The sequence below is a fragment of the Erinaceus europaeus genome, chromosome 17, assembly GCF_950295315.1.
Source record: "Erinaceus europaeus chromosome 17, mEriEur2.1, whole genome shotgun sequence".
Taxonomy (NCBI): domain Eukaryota; kingdom Metazoa; phylum Chordata; class Mammalia; order Eulipotyphla; family Erinaceidae; genus Erinaceus; species Erinaceus europaeus.
In genome coordinates this window covers 39,505,418-39,522,706 of record NC_080178.1, presented here as the reverse complement: position 1 = coordinate 39,522,706, position 17,289 = coordinate 39,505,418, and the positions used below count along the sequence as shown (strand labels likewise).

Here is a 17,289-nt window from a genome sequence, read left to right as displayed (position 1 = left end):
ACCACCATCACCACTACACACACTTGGGGTCCTCACTGCCTGCTGAGACCATGGTCTCCTTCTGGCAATACTTCTGCAATGGGCAGAAAATCTTCATCTCCAGCAGAAGGTGGGCAGAAAGCATGTGGATGTGGACGCATGGCATATGAGAAAGGTGGGTGAGGCTTGTGGTCAGAAAAGGCAGTTAGTTTACAGGGGACAGGAAAGGGAAAGCATTCCTTCAGAAGACCAATCCCCAAGGGAGACCCTCAATTTGAACAATCTTTTCAGAATGCAACTGTCTACTCTGCAGCACTGATCTTAACATGTGGGTGAAAAGGAAGATCTAGAAGTGAGGATATGAAATGGGAGTGGAATGACAGATCTGGCTCCATAGAAGAAAGAATTATCTAGAAGCCATTGCTGGCCCACCTTGGCTAGGGCTGTCTTGTGGTGGTATGCCTCCTATCACTGGAGGTGATAAAACTGGGACAGCTAGTTGAGAGAGGTGCTTATCCTTAATGTGCTGGGGTGTGTTGCAGGTGAAAGACCATGCACCTGCAGCCCTAAGAGGGCATCATACCTTTGTTTAAAATCATCTGGTTCAACAGAGCTCAGATTCTTGGGGGAAAAGGATTGCAGAAGTCAGGAAGCTTGGGCCTTTCACTGCATTCGATCATAACCAAATCTTCTCAGTGACATTTCTGAAGCCTTAGATTTGGCTCCACCCAGGGGGGCAGTCTCGTTTTCTGGATGCTGCACAAGTCACTTACTTTTCAAGGCTACATCACAGCTCAGATTCCTCACAGAGGACATGAGCCCAGCTCTGAGGATGGACTGTGTTCCCAAGCCAGCCAAGCTGGATCTCCCATGGCCAGACAAAACCAAAGTGCAAGGAGGAGGTGTGGTGGGATTCTCTGGATACTCCACACTGGGCCTCTGGGTCTCACTCCAGCTCTTCTATCAGGGGCTCTTTGGACATGACCATGGCCTAGGTGTAAGCAGATTGGATGAGGAAAGGGACAAGAGAGCTCCCTGGTGTGTTTTCCCTAGTTTCATTCATAGGACACAAACCTCATTTGTGAGGGCTTCACTCTTGTGACCTAATCACCTCTTAACACCAAAACACTGAAGGTTAAGAATTAAATATGTGGATTCTAGGGGATACCTTTAGATCATGCCATCCAGGCAGTCACAATTCTTGTCTCCTGGTTATACAGTGAAGCTCCTGGTTATACAGTGAAGCCAGGAGGCAAGAGGACAGGGCAAGTGAAGATATCGCTGGTCCCCAGTCCACCCCAGAAGCCCCCTTCAGGACACACTGTAAGACTGCCCCTTGGCATGGCAGACTGTCCAGCTCCAGCTCCAAAGGACAAGAAGGAAGCTCTGTTGAGAAGACAGGTGGATACACACAGAAGGGCTACCTTGTGGGGGATCAATTCCTGCTGTGTGATAAATGCTGATTAGTACTGTGGCCGCCTTCCATCCTGGCCAAGATGCCTTCTGAGCTCTTGTTGACTCAGAGCTCCTGGTAAGCCTTTCTGGGCCTACCTACCTGTAACGGATCAAGCGGATGATCTTATTGTTCATAAAGTCCAGGGCATGCGGGTGAGAGGAGTCAACGCAGAAGCCGTCACTCAGGGCGATCTTCAGCACCTCCTCCACAAAGACCTGGAAGCTGTTGATCTGCTTGTTGGCTGGCGCCACCCAGAGCCGCTTAAGGTTCTGCTTGGTGTACTCCTCCTCTGGCAGGCCCTCCACATTGGCAACCCAGTCCAGAGTCAGGTGGTTGGGGTCCTGCAGGTGGCTGGTGATGGAGGAGAGGTTGCCATTGGAGCAGTAGAAGAGCTTGGAGCCAAGGAGTTTAAGGAAGAGGCAGGAGGTGCTAAAGATGTTGGCGCTGAAGACCTCCATGCTGGAGGAGGAGAGGCTATAGATCTGGGGAGCCTCTCGGACTGTGAAGTGAACAGTCTGCACACGCTGGTTGAGTGTGATGTTGAGCATGGCATTCTTCTCTGCCTTGGAGAGCTCCACCTCCTTCTCCTTCAGTGCTTCGATCAGGGGCTGCACCTGATAGAAGTCAGCTTCCCGGCGCAGCAGGCCCATCTCTTGGAAGTCCTCAGGCAAATCTAGGTGTGAGGTGCGCAGGAAATTGAGGATATAGCGGAAGACCTTGCCATCTCGGTCGATGAAGCAGTTGCCCTGGCTGTCCTGCTTGGTAGGCATTTTCCCACTGAACATGGCCCCCAGCATGGAGTCGGGGAAGCTGGTAAGAGTGGCCAGGGAGGTGGTGTAGAGCTTCCCACCAACATTCAGGGTGATGGGGTCAGACATGGCAGGAGTTGGGGGTGTTGGGAAGGAGTCCTAGAGAGGGAGAGAGTAACAAGTGGCCATCACCCAGCCATACCTGGTATCTTAGTCTACAGGGGCTGGAGTAATAGAAATCACAGACAAGTGACTGCAACAACAAGGACTTATTGCTCATGGTTTTGGAATCTGGGGAGACTGTGGTCAAGGTGTGGGCAGATTTGATGAGGAAAGGGGCAACAGCTCACTGGGGTCTGCTGCATAGCTTCATTCATAGGACACGAATCTCATTCATGAAGGCTTTACCCTCACGACCTAACCACCCCCTAATGCTATTGCTTTGAAGACTTGGATTTCAACATATGGATTCTGAGGGATACCTTCAGCTCATGCCATACAGGCATGCAGAGCTTTCATCTCCTGATTGCAGGCCAAGGCTGTATTCTTTGACACTGAAATAAATTAACACTCAATGAACAAATGGATAGGCAATAATTACCACACTGTCTGAAACATTTACATTTATCTAAAGATTTATTTAATGAGAGAGAGGGAGAACCAGATGGTCACTCTGGCATATGAGACTGAACTCAAGACCTCACCCATGCAAGTCTTGTGTGCTCCTACTGTGCCATATTCCCAGTCACTCTAAAGCATTTTTAGACGTTTTAGGGAGTTAAACAAGAAACCAAGCCTGGACTCTGCTCTCCAGGTACTACTTTCATCAGTGTGAAATGTGGCCCCGGCATGAGTGTATTTACAATGCTCCCTTGGTGATTAAAATGTTCAGTTAACATAGAGAACCACTGGACTAAGGAAAACAGATGTCCTTGGGCTGAGTGCCACACTGCTGGTTTTTACAACCCCATGCTTGCACTTACAGCAGCTGTGCATGTGGGGCTTCTGGGAGTTCAAGCATGAAAGGCTTGTGCTCTAATGCTGAGCCACCTCCCCGACCCTTACAATTTTTCCTGTCTATCACCTTGAACTTATACTACTACACTTATTCCTGGAGTTCAGGTCTCATTTCCCCCTCTTGTGCACATTTGGCTCCCTGCCCTGCTTACATTTTTTTTCTTTTGTCACTAGAGTTATCACTGTGAGTGCCTGCACAACAAATTCACTGCTCCTGATAGCCATTTCTTCATCCCTTTACTTTTTTATTTTTATTTAAAAATTTTTATTATTTATTTTCCCTTTTGTTGTCCTTGTTGTAGTTATTATTGTTGTTGTTGATGATGTCATCATTGTTGGGTAGGAGAGAGGAGAGGAAGACAGAGGGGGAGAGAAAGAGAGACACCAGCAGACCTGCTTAACCACTCGTGAAGCGATCCCCCCTGCAGGTGGGGAGCCAGGGCTTGAACTGGGATCCTTATGCAGGTCCTTGCGCTTTGTGCCACCTGCGCTTTACCCGCTGCGCTACTGCCTGACTCCCTTCATCCCTTTATTTTATTTGATAGAACAGAGAGAAGCTGAGAGGGGAAGAGGAGATAGGGAGAGAGGAGAGACACTTATAGCACACTTTCACCACTTGTGAAGCTTCTTGCCTGCAGTTGGGGACTTGAACTTGGGTCTTTGTGCATGGTAATGTATGTACTCAACCTCTAGGAAGATCAATCTTAAGGGAAGATGGACATAAAGAAGGTTCTGTGGTGGCACACCCAGTAGAGCACACACTTTTCTAAGCACAAGGACCTAGGTCTTATCCCCATCTGTAGGTGGGAAGCTTCACAAGTGGTGAAGTAGTGATGCAGGTCTCTCTCTACATATATAATAAATAAATGAGACTGATCTTCCTAGAACTGGATGGTGGCACATCTAGTTGATAGTGACTCATGGGCTAGGCCTTAAAGGTTAGCCCAGAGAATGTAGAGAGGGTAGATCGAGGAAAACAGTCTTTATTTTTATTTTTTAATAGAGATAAGGAGGAAGGATATAAACAGGGAGAAATAGAGACACCTGAAGGTCTTGTGAAGTTTGAACCTGGGTCTTTGTGCAGTGCAATGTCCTGCTCCTGGCCTCCCCACAGTTGTCTCCCTAGCCCTCAGGTTACCATCTCCTATCTCTAAGGAGTCCATAGGCTGGTCCTTTACCCACAGTCTGCAGAAAAAGATACTTGATTGTCTTATGAGTACTTACTTCACTGACCCAGGAGTGAGCTGCCCAGCTGGGTATGGACAGGGAAAGTAGGCTGCAGGAGGGAGCCACTTAACCTGGCACTACCCCTCTATCCACACAGTCAAGCAGACTCACCTGGTGGAGAATCCCATCAGCCACCACCATCCTCCACCCTATTCCAGAATGTCCCTTCCTCATCTCAGTTATTCCCAGTCTTCAGCTTGTGGTTTTCCTTAGAGACTAGCAGCTTATCTGAACTTCACTCTTCCTTATGGTCTTGCAGTTCCTCCCAAGCATTCTAAGCAACAAACAAAGGGCTTTCAACTCCCTCTCACCTTCATAGTACCAGGCTCACATCTAAGGGTGCTGTCACTGGACCTGTGGAGGAATGGTATTTGAAACTTTTGTTTCTTTCAAGCCAGGCACTGCAGACTAAACTTTTTCCTTCCTCCAGGGCAGGGAAACACAAGAAAGAATAATAGGCCTTTGGAGAGAGGAGTCCTGAATGGTTCTGGGTCAATATTTCCCCTTCTCTGAGCCTCATGTCCCTTACCTGTAAAGAGATACAACAAACTCCTGTCATAGTGCCTTTTCCTTATACCATTGATGTGCCGTTGAGCAAATCCACATTATCTGAGCCCCTGTTTTTTGTCACGTGTCTTTACTGAAAGCCAGTTCCCCAAAGCCTAACTATTACAACTTTTAAAGTGAGAACTTACTAGAGGGCGACAACTCCATAGGGCGAGGATGGAATGAGATGGTGAGTGTGGCGCACCAAATCCAAGGCTCTTTATTCCGTGCCAGCAAGGCAGTCGCTCTGTTCATCCACAGGTCCGCGCTGCGCACCCCTGCCCAGCGTTGCAAACACCCTCTTTGCAGACTGGGGTGGTGCGACCCCAGCGCTCCACCGCTCGTGCATCTCAGCTCACTGCACCCCTGTAGCCCGGGGCACCCATCATCCAGCCCTGTAGGCTCACGGGGATGTCCCACCCCTCCTCTTCCCACTCACCAAGACCCCGCCCCCAACCTCGACCCTAAAGATCTGGACCCTTCCAGACCCGCCAGCCCTCTCGGCTCCTCCTCCCGACCCCTGGACCCGGGGAGGCCCCAGCCATCGCCCCAGGCGTGTCTCCGCCCCCGCCAATGTCGTCCCCATATAGCACAGACGAGAACCGCAAGGCCGGGGAGGCGAAGGGATGGCGGCAGGACAGGTGCCCCAGAGCGCCCGCGTCGTTCACCTGAGGGTTTTGCACCCCGCGCCCCCAGTAACGCCGCACCCACCTCCAGCCCTGGCACTGCAAACTCCCTCCGCTGGCAGCCAGAACAGCTCTCTGCGCACGGGGAGTAAAGAGGGGGGGCGGGGGTAAAGCCCAGCCTGGGGGAGTGGCAGCCGCGGACTCGCGCGTGGCTCTCGGGACTTGTAGTCCTCCCGGGTCCATCTGCAGCCGGGTATGGCCAGAATAAACTCCATCTCCCAGGAGGCCCTTCGGTACCCCGCCTGGCGTCCCGCCCCGCGCCCCGCCTCCGCCAGCTGGCCGGCCGCCGCTCTTAAAGAGGACGCGGAGTGGAGGGTATGCGGACTGGCCCCGCCCCCGAACCCCGCCCCGCCTCGCCCCGCTCCGCCCGGCGCCCGGGGCCTGGAGCCAGGAGCCCCGAGCCCTGAGCCCGGTCCAGTATCTTGCAGCTCAGGCGCCGGGTCCGGGGCCGCCTGAGGGCTGAGCTGCGCTGCAGGTCACCCGGCTGGGTAGAGCGGGATCGGCTGGTTGGACGTTCCTGGGGAGCAGCATCCCTGCCGGCTGGGAGCTGACGGAGGGCGTCTCCACACCGGGGGGCAGTCGGGGACCCGCCTGATCTCTCCCGACCCGGCCTTGTTCGGCCGTACCCAGTGTCCCTCCCCGGAGCAGGCTCGTCGGGTCTCCTCAGGTTAGCGGGTGTGGGTACCATCCCGGCCGGGGATGCAGGTGTCTGCGCGCCTGGGGCTGTGGAGTCCGGGAGGTGGGGCGCCAGGCTGCACCTCGCTGTGTGACCCTGGGCCAGTAGCTGACCCTCTCTGGGCCTCTGCCCGCTGCATCGGCTGTGGGTGGAGGTGACCACGTCTCCACCCCACTCTAGACCCAGTGTCCCACAGCGCGTGCCTTGAGATCCGTAGCCCTTCACGGGGTTCCTAGCCCATCCTGGGGTAATCCTGGAATAACAGAGGGTGGGGCCCAAAGGCTGCCTCAGCTTGTTGGGGTCTGCTGCTGTTCTCTGTATCCTTGGCTGTTCCCGACCCCACCTCCCCCGGGAGTGCTGGTGTACATCCTTCCAGAAAGCCTGGGTGGAACGGAGCCGCAGCCATGAAAGGTGGGTGAGGGGATGAGCGAGCGGTGGGGGGTGGGGTAGTGGTGTCCTGAGGAGTTGCTCTGTGTGCCCTCTCTTCCCTAGCTCCCAACCCCCCAGGTCCACGGCCCCCATTCCCTGCAGTAAAACCCGGGCACTTCCCATGTCAATGTAGGAGCTAGTCTGGTTGCCCGGATCAGGGCCTGGCAGTGGCCTGGCTGTGGCAGGTGAGGGTCTCCTTTCCAGGGCTGCCTGGGGTCCAGCAGTCCCATTAGCAGGTACACTGAATGCTGCCCCCCCAGGGGCCTAGGGGTGAGGAGCAGACATGGAGGATTCCTATAGCACCCTCTGTTCTGGCACCCAGGGCAGCTGAGAGGGGACTGGATGTAGGGGACAAGGTGGGAGGAGGGAGCAAAGGGCTCCTCTTCTCCCTGGTGCTGAAGTGAACCTCCAAGGGCTGCTCTGGGTTGTGAGAAGTTGGGTGATCCTTCCTGAACCTCCCTTCTCTGTCTTCCCCTGTGTCCTGAGGCTGTGTGAGCCTTAGGCTTAGCAAGGAATATAGTGCTTGTTGCTGTTTTGATTATTTTTTTTACCCCCCTCCCCAGCTTTGTTTGAGTCAACAAACAAGAAGAGACTGAGATTTGGGATGCAGGGAGACTTGGCAGGGCTTTCTGGCCAGGGGGCATGTGACTAGGTCATTGGGGAGTGAGTCTTCTCTGCCTGGAAAGAAGAGGGAAAAACCTTTTCCTGCTGGAGCTCAAGCCCACCAGCCTAGTTCCTGTGGATGTGGATTCACCATAAGCAGTGTTTGAGAGTTTTAGGGCAGGATAGAATGGAACTTAACATGGCCCAGGAGGAAGCACAGTGGATAAAGCTTTGGACTCTCAAGCATGAGGTCCTGAATTGGATCCCTGGCATCATATGTGCTAGAGTGATGCCCTGGTTCTGTCTCTTTCACTCCTTCTTCTCCCCTCCCCTATAAGTAAATACATGTTTAAAAAAATCATAATGAAGATGGCCAGGCAGCAGCACAGCCATTGAGCACACATACCATAGTTTGAGCCCCTGGCCCCCATTTGCAAAGGGGAATGCTTCACAGTTAGTGAAGCAGGTCTGCAGGTGTCTATGTTTCTTTCTCCCTCTAGCTCCCTCTTCCCTCTCAATTTCTCTCTGTCCTATAAAATAAAAAAGGAAGAAAAAAAGAAAGTGGAGAAAACAGCTGCCAAGAACAGTGAATTTGTAGTGCCTGCACTGAGTCCCAGCAATAACCCTGGTGACACACACACACACACCACAAACAAATAATAAAGAACAAAACAAAACACCCCGTCATAGTGGAGCTTGGCTGGTGAGGATAATCTGAAGATGTTTGTAGGGTAGGTCAGAGAGACAGTAGGCAGGAGGAACACACACGCACACACACTCTGGGTGATGGTTGAGTTAGGCTGCCCAAGCAGGATCAGAAGAGACCTGTCAATACACAGTGGGAACTGAGTGGTAATCTGAGAGGAGTGGACATGTGCCCTTCAGAGGAGGGTCCTGGTTTTCCACAGATGTTCGTGAGGCCTGGAGCTAGCTGGGGGTTGCTGTCTGGCCTGTAGTGAGAGGCCTGGGGTCAGAATCTGGGGAGGAGCAGCAGCAGGAGCTGGGGAAATCTAAAGGGAGGAGCCAGATCAGGAGCTCATCTCCTCTATTCCTACCCCAGCTTACCCCCATGTTGAGAGTAGGTTTGCCCCTCAGTGCTGGAGAGTCACATGATAGACTCATGACTGCTCCAGCCTGCATTATTTATTTATTTATTAGTTTATTTTTAGGTGACCTAGGAGTTGGTGCAGTGAATAAGACATTGGACTCTCAAGCATGAGGTCCCAAGTTTCTCTCTCTGTCTCATAAATAAATAATTTTTTAATAAGTAAATTTTTAAAAATTGACCTGGAAGAGTTCCTGGCACTGCCTGAAATTATGTATTTTCTTATTTTTTTATGAGAGAAGAGATAAAGAGAAAGAGAGAGGGAAGGAGAGAGAGGAAAAAGAGAGAGAGAGAGAGAAAGGGAAGAGGACCACAAGAGTACTGCTGATCAGCTATGGCATATGGTAGTACCAGGGATTGAACCAGGAACCCCTGGGACTTCAGACATGCAAGTTCTGTGCTCTAACTCTGCGATATCCTCCTGGTTCTCTTTACTTATGTAAAATATCATCAGTTTAGGTGGGTTTGTAAGTATGTTGCAGAAGCATATATGTATGCTTTGATGTAGTACAAATCTTCCAGCACCAAAATTTTAGTGTCATTCTCACTGTCACCATTTTACTGCCTGTTCCCAAGCCCATCAGTGCAAGGCTTGCTGGACTGGACCCCAGGTGACAAGGCTGAGGAGCCTGGAAGGGTCAAGGCCATTTGTTTGCACAAGTATCCCAATTTTAGTGCAGGCATTATTATTATTATTATATTTTTATCATCACTGAAGCTTTACCACTTCAGAATGACTTTTTCAGATTGAGAAAGACAAAGAGGCAGAGAGAGTGAAAGACCTCAGCACCAAAGCTCCTTCCAGTATTGGCTAAGTACATGGCAAAGCATTGGACTATCCAAGTGAGCTATTTCACTATCCCTCTTGACTCTAGACTCTGTTTCTGTTTGCTGCTGTGCTTGGCGTGGGGCAGCTTTCTCTTGGGTCAGGGCCAGCATCTACAGCTTGTCACTCTCCAGAGTCTGGAGGAGTCACCCAGACTGTACTGAAGGCCCTGGCTGGCTGCCTCTTCCTTCCCAGCAGGGGCAGGCTGGTCTACCTGGTTCTTCAGTGGCCATGGGTCTGAAGCTTTTGGCCTGGGCCCCACATCCTGTACCCTCTCCAGAACTGCTTCCAGCCTGGTGTGAGGACAGAGGCTTTGCAACATGTACAATAATGCAAGTCTGGTCTTAGCTGAGAACTGCCATGGAGATGGGGCATCCCCATGGCCCAGGAGGTGGCACAGTGGATAAAGCATTAGACTCTCAGGCATGAGGTGCTGAGTTCAATCTCTAGCAGCACATGTTCCAGAGTGGTGTCTGGTTCTTTCTCTCTGTCTTTCCTCCTATTTTCTCATTAATAATAAAAAATAAAGAGAAAGAGGTGGGGCATGTCCTAGCAACTGTCATAGAGCTGGGGTTCCCCAGTGTGTGTGGCTCTAAATAAAAGACTCTGGGCCCTTTTCTGGAGAGTTTCTAATTTATCTTCTGCTCTAGGTCTCAAGACTGGAGGTGTTTCTGTTGAGTCATAAAGTGTTGCTCAATACTGCTTCATGCTGAACTTTGAGGGGTAGGGTGGGCCCTAAATTCAGGTAACCCTAAACAAAGAAGCCAAGGGTGGAGTCCAGGATTTCAGTGGTCCAGCTAAGCCAAAAGCTTTAGTGAGGGGAGAGGGCAGACTCTTAGTGGGGCACTATAGTGAGCAAAGCCTGACAGGGTTAGGTACTGTCCCATCCACAGAGTCACTGGGTCTAACACTATCAAGGCAACTGCAAGCTGGACTAGAAATTCTGTCAGTTGGAAGCTTTCTTCATAGCAACATTAAATGCTCGCTTTTGAGTTGATCAATTTGTAAGGCTTGAGAATGGTGTGAGAAATATCCACATGGTCCTTAGTAGGAGAAACCCTCTTGCTTTATAGGAAAGTGGAGATGGCTCATGCCACTCTAGAAATGGGGTTGAGTGCTACAAAGTAGACCAAAATGCACTGAAACTACCCTCTCTTTCTTTCTTTCTTTCTTTCTTTCTTTCTTTCTTTCTTTCTTTCTTCTTCTTCTTCTTCTCCTTCTTCTCCTTCTTCTTCTTCTTCTTCTTCTTCTTCTTCTTCTTCTTCTTCTTCTTCTTCTTCTTCTTCTTCTTCTCCTTCTTCTTCTCCTTCTTCTTCTTCTTCTTCTTCTTCTTCTTCTTCTTCTTCTTCTTCTTCTTCTTCTTCTTCTTCTTCTTCTTCTTCTTCTTCTTCTTTTTGCCTTTAGAGTTATTGCTGGGGCTCAGTGCCTGCACTGTGAATCCACTGCTCCCAGTGGCTCTTTCTTTCTTTTTTTTTTTCTTTTCTATTTTATTCAACAGGACAGAGAGAAAGTGAGAGAGGAGCAGGAGAAAGAGGGAGAGAGAAAGATAGACACCTACAGAACTGCTTCACTGCTTATGAAATGTCCCTGCTGCTGGTGGGGAGCAGGGGCTCACACCCGGATTCTTGCACAGGTCCTTGAGCTTAGTACTATGTGCACTTAACCAGGTGCACCACTGCCTAGCCCCTGGTGGCCATTTTTTAAAATATATTTCATTTATTTATGAGAGGAATAGGAGGAGAGAGAGAAAGAGAACCAGAACATCACTCTGGTACATGTGCTGCTGGGAACTGAATTCAAGTCCAACACTGTACCCACTATGTCATCTCCTGGACAGCCTGGTGGCTATCTTCCCTTTTTTTCTTTCATTTTATAATTCTGTTTTATCTGAGATTGAGAGGAGAGGGGGAGACAGAAAGGAAGAGACAGAGAGACAAGTACAGAATTGCTTCACTAATCATGAAGTGTCCTCCCTGCAGGTAGGGAGTGGGGGCTTGAATCTGAGTCCTTAAGCATGGTAATGTCTGTGCTTAATGGGGTGCACCACTCCTTAGCCCTGTGACATCACTGACTTTTTTTCCTTTTTCTTTTTTTTTTATTTCTTTATTGGGGGACTAATGGTTTACAGTCGACAATAAAATACAATAGTTTGTACATGCATAACATTTCCACATAACAATACATTTTCTTTTATTTATTTACTTTTCATTATTTATTGCCTCTAGGGTTACTGCTGGGGCTCAGTGTCTGCACTATGAACCCATTGCTCTTGGCGACCATTTTCCCCCATATTTCTTAATTGGATAGGACAGAGTGAAATTGAGAGAGGAGGAAAAGATAGAGAGTGGGAGAGAAAGATAGACACCTGCAGACCTGCTTCACTGCTTGTGAAGTGATCCCCATGCAAGTGGGGAGCCAAGGGCTCAAGCTGGGATCCTTGCACCAGTCCTTGCACATAGTACTTTGTGTGCTTAACCCGATGCGCGGCCCCCTTACATCACTGACTTTAAAAAATATATTTATTATTATTCCTGGTAGAGAGGAGAGTGAGAGAAGCAGAGATCACTCTGGCATATGCGATGCCCAGCGTCACTCTTAGTACCTCGTACTCTAGTAAGTCCAATGCTCTAGCCACTGGACCACCTCCTGGGCCACCATTGCTGGCTTTTGGATCAGAATGTGGGATCAGGCAAAGCTGCTTTGGGGAGATTGGTTTGAGCTGAGGCCTGTGGGTGTGAGCCAAGCTATGAGGGGAGGGAAATGCAGCTGAATAACTTAGCGACAGGGAAAGCTTGATGACCCAAAAGTGAAGGGACTTAGGCTTCTGAGGTGTGGGGTGGGGGTCCCATTTATTTTTTATTTTAAATAAAGAGATAGATGGGGCTGAGCAGTGGCCACCCAGTTAAGTGCAAGGACCAGCTTAAGGACCCGGCTGCAAACCTCCGCTACCCACCTGCAGCGGAGATGCTTCACGAGTGGTGAAGCAAGTCTGGAAGTGTCTGTCTGTATTTCCCTCTACCTCTCTACCGCTCCTTCACCTCTCAATTTCTCTCTGTCCTAGCCAATAAGATGAGGGTAGGGGGAAGCCGTCCAGAGCAGTGGATTCATAGTTCTGTCACCAAGCCTCAGCGGTAAACTTGTAGGCAAAAAGAAAGAAAGAAATAGATGCGGGGAGATAGCATAGTGGTTATGCAAAAAGACTTTCATGCCTGAGGCTCTGAGGTCCTATTCCCAGCACCACCATATGCCAGAGCTGAGCAGTGTTCTGGTTGGTAGAAAGAAGTTAAGAACCACAGTCCTGAAGTTTCCTTCAGTGTGATGGAATCCGGTCTCAAGCCTGGGTCTTCCACATGGGAGAGCAACGCACCACCCAAATGAGCTATATTGCTGCATCTCATCTCGGTCAAGCCCTTGCAGACCCAGTTCCTGCCCGGCCCAGAGGTGGCCAGAGGTACAGGGGTGACCCTCTTTGTGAGATGAATCCACCCCACCCCCTGGAGCCTCCGAGCGGGACAGAGGACCCCCGGGGACGCGAGCGTGACTGGCCCCCTGTCCCCGCAGGCCGGCAATGGACAAGATCCTGGAGGCGGTGGTGGCGTCTGCGCACCCGGTCAGTGTGAAGCAGGGTCTGGTGCGGCGCGTGCTGGAGGCGGCACGGAGGCCGCTGGAGCGCGAGCAGTGCCTGGCGCTGCTGGCCCTGGGCGCGCGCCTTTATGTAGGCGGCGCCGACGAGCTGCGGCGGCGCGTGGGCTACCAGCTGCTGCACGTGGCAGGTCGCCACCACCCAGCCGCTTTTGCCGAATTCTTCAGCTCGCGTCGCGTGCTGCGCCTGCTGCAGGGCACGGCCGGGGGCCCCCCGGAGGCGCGCGCGCTGGCCTGCGTGCAGCTGGGGCTGCAACTGCTGCCTCCCGGGCCTGCAGCCGATGAGCTGTGCGCGCTGCTGCGGCGCGAGGTGCTGCGCGCGGCCTGCGAGCGCCCCAGCCCGGCCGCCTGCGCCCAGCTGGCCCGGCTGCTGGCGCGCCACCCGCTCTGCGTCCCGGACGGTGCGCACCGCCTGCTCTTCTGCCAGCAGCTGGTGCGCTGCCTCGGCCGCTTCCGCTGCCCGGCCGCTGGCGACGAGGGCGCCGTTGAGTTCCTGGAGCAGGCCCAGCAGGTGAGCGCGCTCCTGGCGCAGATGTGGCGCTTGCAGCCCACCGCCGTCCTGCCCTGCCTCCGGGAGCTCTTCGCAGTCATCTCGGCCGCAGGTACGTGCGGGGATCTCCTGGCGGCGCGGTGCGGGATCTCTACGAGTGGGGACTGGAGAAAGGACATCGTGGGGGTGCGCACATTTTGTGGTCTTGAGAGCTGGGCAGCAGATAGCCCGACTATTAGTCTTGGAGCCCGCAGGTCCTAAGCCAGAGGTAGCATTTTTAAAGTAATTTTTCAAAAAGTGATTAATCGTGGCTGACTATATAGTATAGTTTCACAATGCACCATCACCAAAGTTCTGTGCCCCCACTCTCCTGATAACCACTGTAGTTCTCACAGTTTGGTTCTTTCTTTCTTCTCCTCCTCCTCTTACTCCTCCTTTCGGTGGCAAATTCCCTTGCTTTATTTATCTTGATTCCACACATAAACGAAATCATCCGGAAGTTCTTTCACTTACTTACTTCCCTAAGCATCATCACCTCCAGTTCCATCCATTTTCTCTCTCCCTCCTTTTTAATGGTAGAGTAGTATTCCATTGAGTATATATCCCATAGTATTTATTTACTTAACCAGAGCACTGCCCAACTTTGGCTTATAGTAGTGCTGGTTACTGAACTTGGGGCTATGGAATCTTCAGGCATACAAGCCTTTTTGCATAGCCATTATGCTGCCTCCCCCGCCTATCCCATAGTTCGTCCCCCCCACCCCCACCCCCGCCTCCGGGGTTGTTGCTGGGGTTCAGCACTATGAATACACTGCTTCTTTCTGGTGGCCATTTCCCCCCATTTTTAAAGAGATAGGATAGAGAGAAATTGAGGGGATGGGGAAAATAGAGAGAGGGAGAGAAAGACACCTACACACCCGCTTCACGGCTTGTGAAGTGACCCCCCCATTCCATACAGGTGGGGAGCGGGGGACTTGAACCTGGACACTTGTGTGGGTCCTTGTGATTCCTACTATGTTTGCTTAATCCGGTGTGCCACCGCTCAACCCCCTCCCATAGCTTCTCTATCCAGTCATCCACTGATGAGCTCTTCAGTTGCTTGGATCCTTTCATTCAAGAAGAGCCTTTTTTTTTTTTTTTTTTAAATCAGGAACCGTTCTTTCTCACCTTTAGACCTCTGTCTTGTTCCATTAGGTTTGTCCATAAACTCACCCGCCCCTTCCAGCCCCTCCAGTCCACAGTAGCCCTTATACCTATTTTGGCGAGCCCTGTTTGCTGTCGGGGGTTCTGCACACACACGGCTGTCCTTTGGGGCAGGACAGCCTTGGTCAGTGTCCCTGGAGGTCTGCACAATGAGTTCACACAGGGTCAGAGGCTGCCATGCTGCATGGCCGCCAGCTGGTGGCAGATGTGTGCGGAAACCTCGCCGCTGAGGCCTAGGGCGTTGGTGGGGAGAAGGGGCCCACCAGCCCTGCTCAGCTCAGCTTGGCCCCGTATTCCAGATGAGGAGCCACCATCCTGCGCCCTGGCCAGTGTGGTCCAGTACCTGCCGCTGGAGCTTCTGGACGGCGTCGTGCGGAACCTCAGCAACGATGACAGCGTGACAGATGCTCAGATGCTGACAGCCATCAGCAGGTGGGTGGAGGCTCAGGCCAGCAGGTCCTTCTTCATGAATCCCCCTCCAGTGGGTGTGGGGTTTCTGGGCCAGTGGCCTTTTTATTATTATTTGCTTTATTTATTTTTTAAATTTCCTTATATTTGTACAGAGAGAAACTGAGAGGGGAGGGGGGAATAGAGAAGGAGAGAAAGATGCCTATGCACCTGTTTTACCATTTGTGAAGCTCCCCCCTTGTAGGTGGAGATCAGGGGCTTGAACCTTAGTCTTCACACATAGTAATGTGTGTGAGCTACTGGGTATACTACCTCCCAACCCTTGTTCATTCATCCTATCTGGAGCTTTGGGCTGGGTGAAGAAGACACTGTGACCAGTGCTAGCAGCTGTGCAACCCTACCTGTGACCTTTCAGTTGTCCTGCAGTGGCAGAGGGCAGTGTGCTGTCATAATTTCTCAAACTTCGGTGCAGTAATATAAGGAAGTCAGAGCTGCCAAGTGCTTTCTGGGTGAGGCAAGTGTGATGAGCAGAATTGGGGTGACCCTCAGCTCCCCCATTCTGTGAACAGCATCATCTCATAGAACCTATTCAAGGGTTCAGTTAGTGCATGGCAGTGTTTGCAAAGAGCCTGGACTTGTTAGAATCACTATCCTTTTTGTCTCCTCATTCTTCTATTTCTTTGCAGTATGGTCTACTGAGTATAAAGTTAATTGTGGCTGGTTAGGCAAAAGCCTTTCATGTCTAAGGCTCTGAGATCTCAGGCTCAATCCCTGACACCATGACCATAAGCCAGAGCTGAGCAATGCTCTCATTTCTTATTCTTATTAATTTATTTGCTATTATATTTTTAGAGACAGAGAAGGGAGGGAGGGAGAGGTGGAGGGAAGGAGGGAGAGAGAGAGAGAGAGAGAGAGAGCGAGGGAGAGGGAGAGGGAGAGAGACACCATTACGTGGAAGCTTCCTCTAGGGCAGTAGGGTCCAGGCTTGAACCTCAATGGCACACATGGCAGAGCAACTCTCTATCCAAGTGAGCTTTTTCACCTGCCCCAGTGTCCCAATTAATAGTGACAGTTTTCTGAGCACCTGCTATGTGGTGGCAGTATTGTGTGCACAGGAATTATGTTTTAAGAATAAATGGTTAACCCTTGGGAAGCAATCAGACCAGACCTGGTACAGACTGAATTCTGTATTTTAGCTGCTGTTATTTCATTCTGTTAATTTCATTTTATGTACCCCTGGGAGAAATCCAGAGCCTTGTGCATGCATGATACTGCTGCTGAGCAACCTCCACCCCTGGCCCAAGTTGTGCTTTTCCCCCCCCCCCCCTTCCCAGAGCACTGCTCACCTCTGGCTTATGGTGGTGCTGGGATTGAACCTGGGACCTTGGAGCCTCATACATTAAAGCCCTTTTGGCATAATCCTATGCTGTCTCCCCTACCCTTCTTTTCCTTTTGGTGGAGAGAGAAAGATAAGAAAAAGAAAGCCAAAGCACCACTCTCCCATCCATGGTCCTTCCAAGTAGTGTCAGCGCTCAATCTCAGGGCCTCACCCTTGGAAAGCATGTGCTCTGCTGAGTGAGAAATCTCTCAGTTCCTTGTTACTACTTTCAAACTGTACAACATCCCTCCTATTGTACCTGCCCCCATCTTATAGAGGAAGAAACTGAGTCTCAGAGGAAGCAAGTGATTTGCTCCAGATTGCAGGCTAGAGTTTGCTGGGCCCAGAGCTCCTGGTCTGGGGGTATTGCTGCTCCCCCACTGCAAGGTGGGGTCCTGGCTCTCTTCCTGGGCTGGCATACTATCTCTGCCAGATGCCATACTTACTCGCATTCCAAGAGGTGTCTGTCTACAGCATGGAACCCAGGGTTGGCCTGCACCATGAGCCAGCATGGATCCTGGGGCCACCAGTGGGGGAATAAGCCTCCTCATCGCTGAGTCACCATGATCCCCCTCACCAGGATGATGGATTGGGTGTCCTGGCCACTGGGGAAGAACATTGACAAGTGGATCATCGCGCTGCTCAAAGGCCTGGCTGCTGTGAGAAAGTTTAGCATCTTGATCGAGGTGTCACTTAACAAAATTGAGAAGGTGAGCGGCCCTGCCCTTTCTGGCCTGTCTTTTCTGGGGGCACCCACCCCTACCTGGGCTAATGGTCACCTGGGAAACTGGGATGACTCACTGTCCCTCTCTAGGTCTTAGGGTCCCCCTGCTCCACATACACACACCTCATTCACGGCCCATTCATCA

At 51.3% G+C, this 17,289-nt stretch overlaps 2 protein-coding genes across 9 annotated transcripts in view; one reads left to right on the top strand and one right to left on the bottom strand.

Annotated features, from left to right (window-relative positions):
* Positions 1–1,130: 1,130 nt before the first annotated feature.
* On the bottom strand, positions 1,131–5,772 carry KCTD21 (potassium channel tetramerization domain containing 21). 8 transcript variants are annotated; one of them, XM_060176685.1, is made up of 4 exons: positions 5,682–5,766; positions 5,124–5,369; positions 4,740–4,957; positions 1,131–2,343 (listed from the first exon to the last, which is right to left on the bottom strand). In XM_060176685.1, exons 3-4 carry the CDS (start codon positions 4,743–4,745, stop codon positions 1,531–1,533), a joined length of 819 nt encoding a protein of 272 aa, XP_060032668.1. In that variant the 5' UTR covers positions 4,746–4,957; positions 5,124–5,369; positions 5,682–5,766; the 3' UTR covers positions 1,131–1,530. The 8 variants fall into 8 exon arrangements, 7 of the variants coding, with proteins under 7 accessions (XP_060032668.1, XP_060032670.1, XP_060032669.1 ...); XM_060176687.1 differs by having other exon boundaries at positions 4,740–4,782; XM_060176686.1 differs by having other exon boundaries at positions 5,124–5,340; positions 5,686–5,766.
* A 338-nt stretch (positions 5,773–6,110) lies between these two features.
* USP35 (ubiquitin specific peptidase 35) overlaps positions 6,111–17,289 on the top strand; it is a 34,871-nt gene continuing 23,692 nt past the window's right edge. Inside the window, exons 1-4 of the mRNA XM_060176684.1 lie at positions 6,111–6,747; positions 12,861–13,543; positions 14,934–15,066; positions 17,001–17,130. Coding sequence (XP_060032667.1) covers positions 12,868–13,543; positions 14,934–15,066; positions 17,001–17,130 — 939 coding nt within the window. The 5' untranslated portion in view covers positions 6,111–6,747; positions 12,861–12,867. The remainder of the gene's footprint in view (positions 6,748–12,860; positions 13,544–14,933; positions 15,067–17,000; positions 17,131–17,289) is intronic.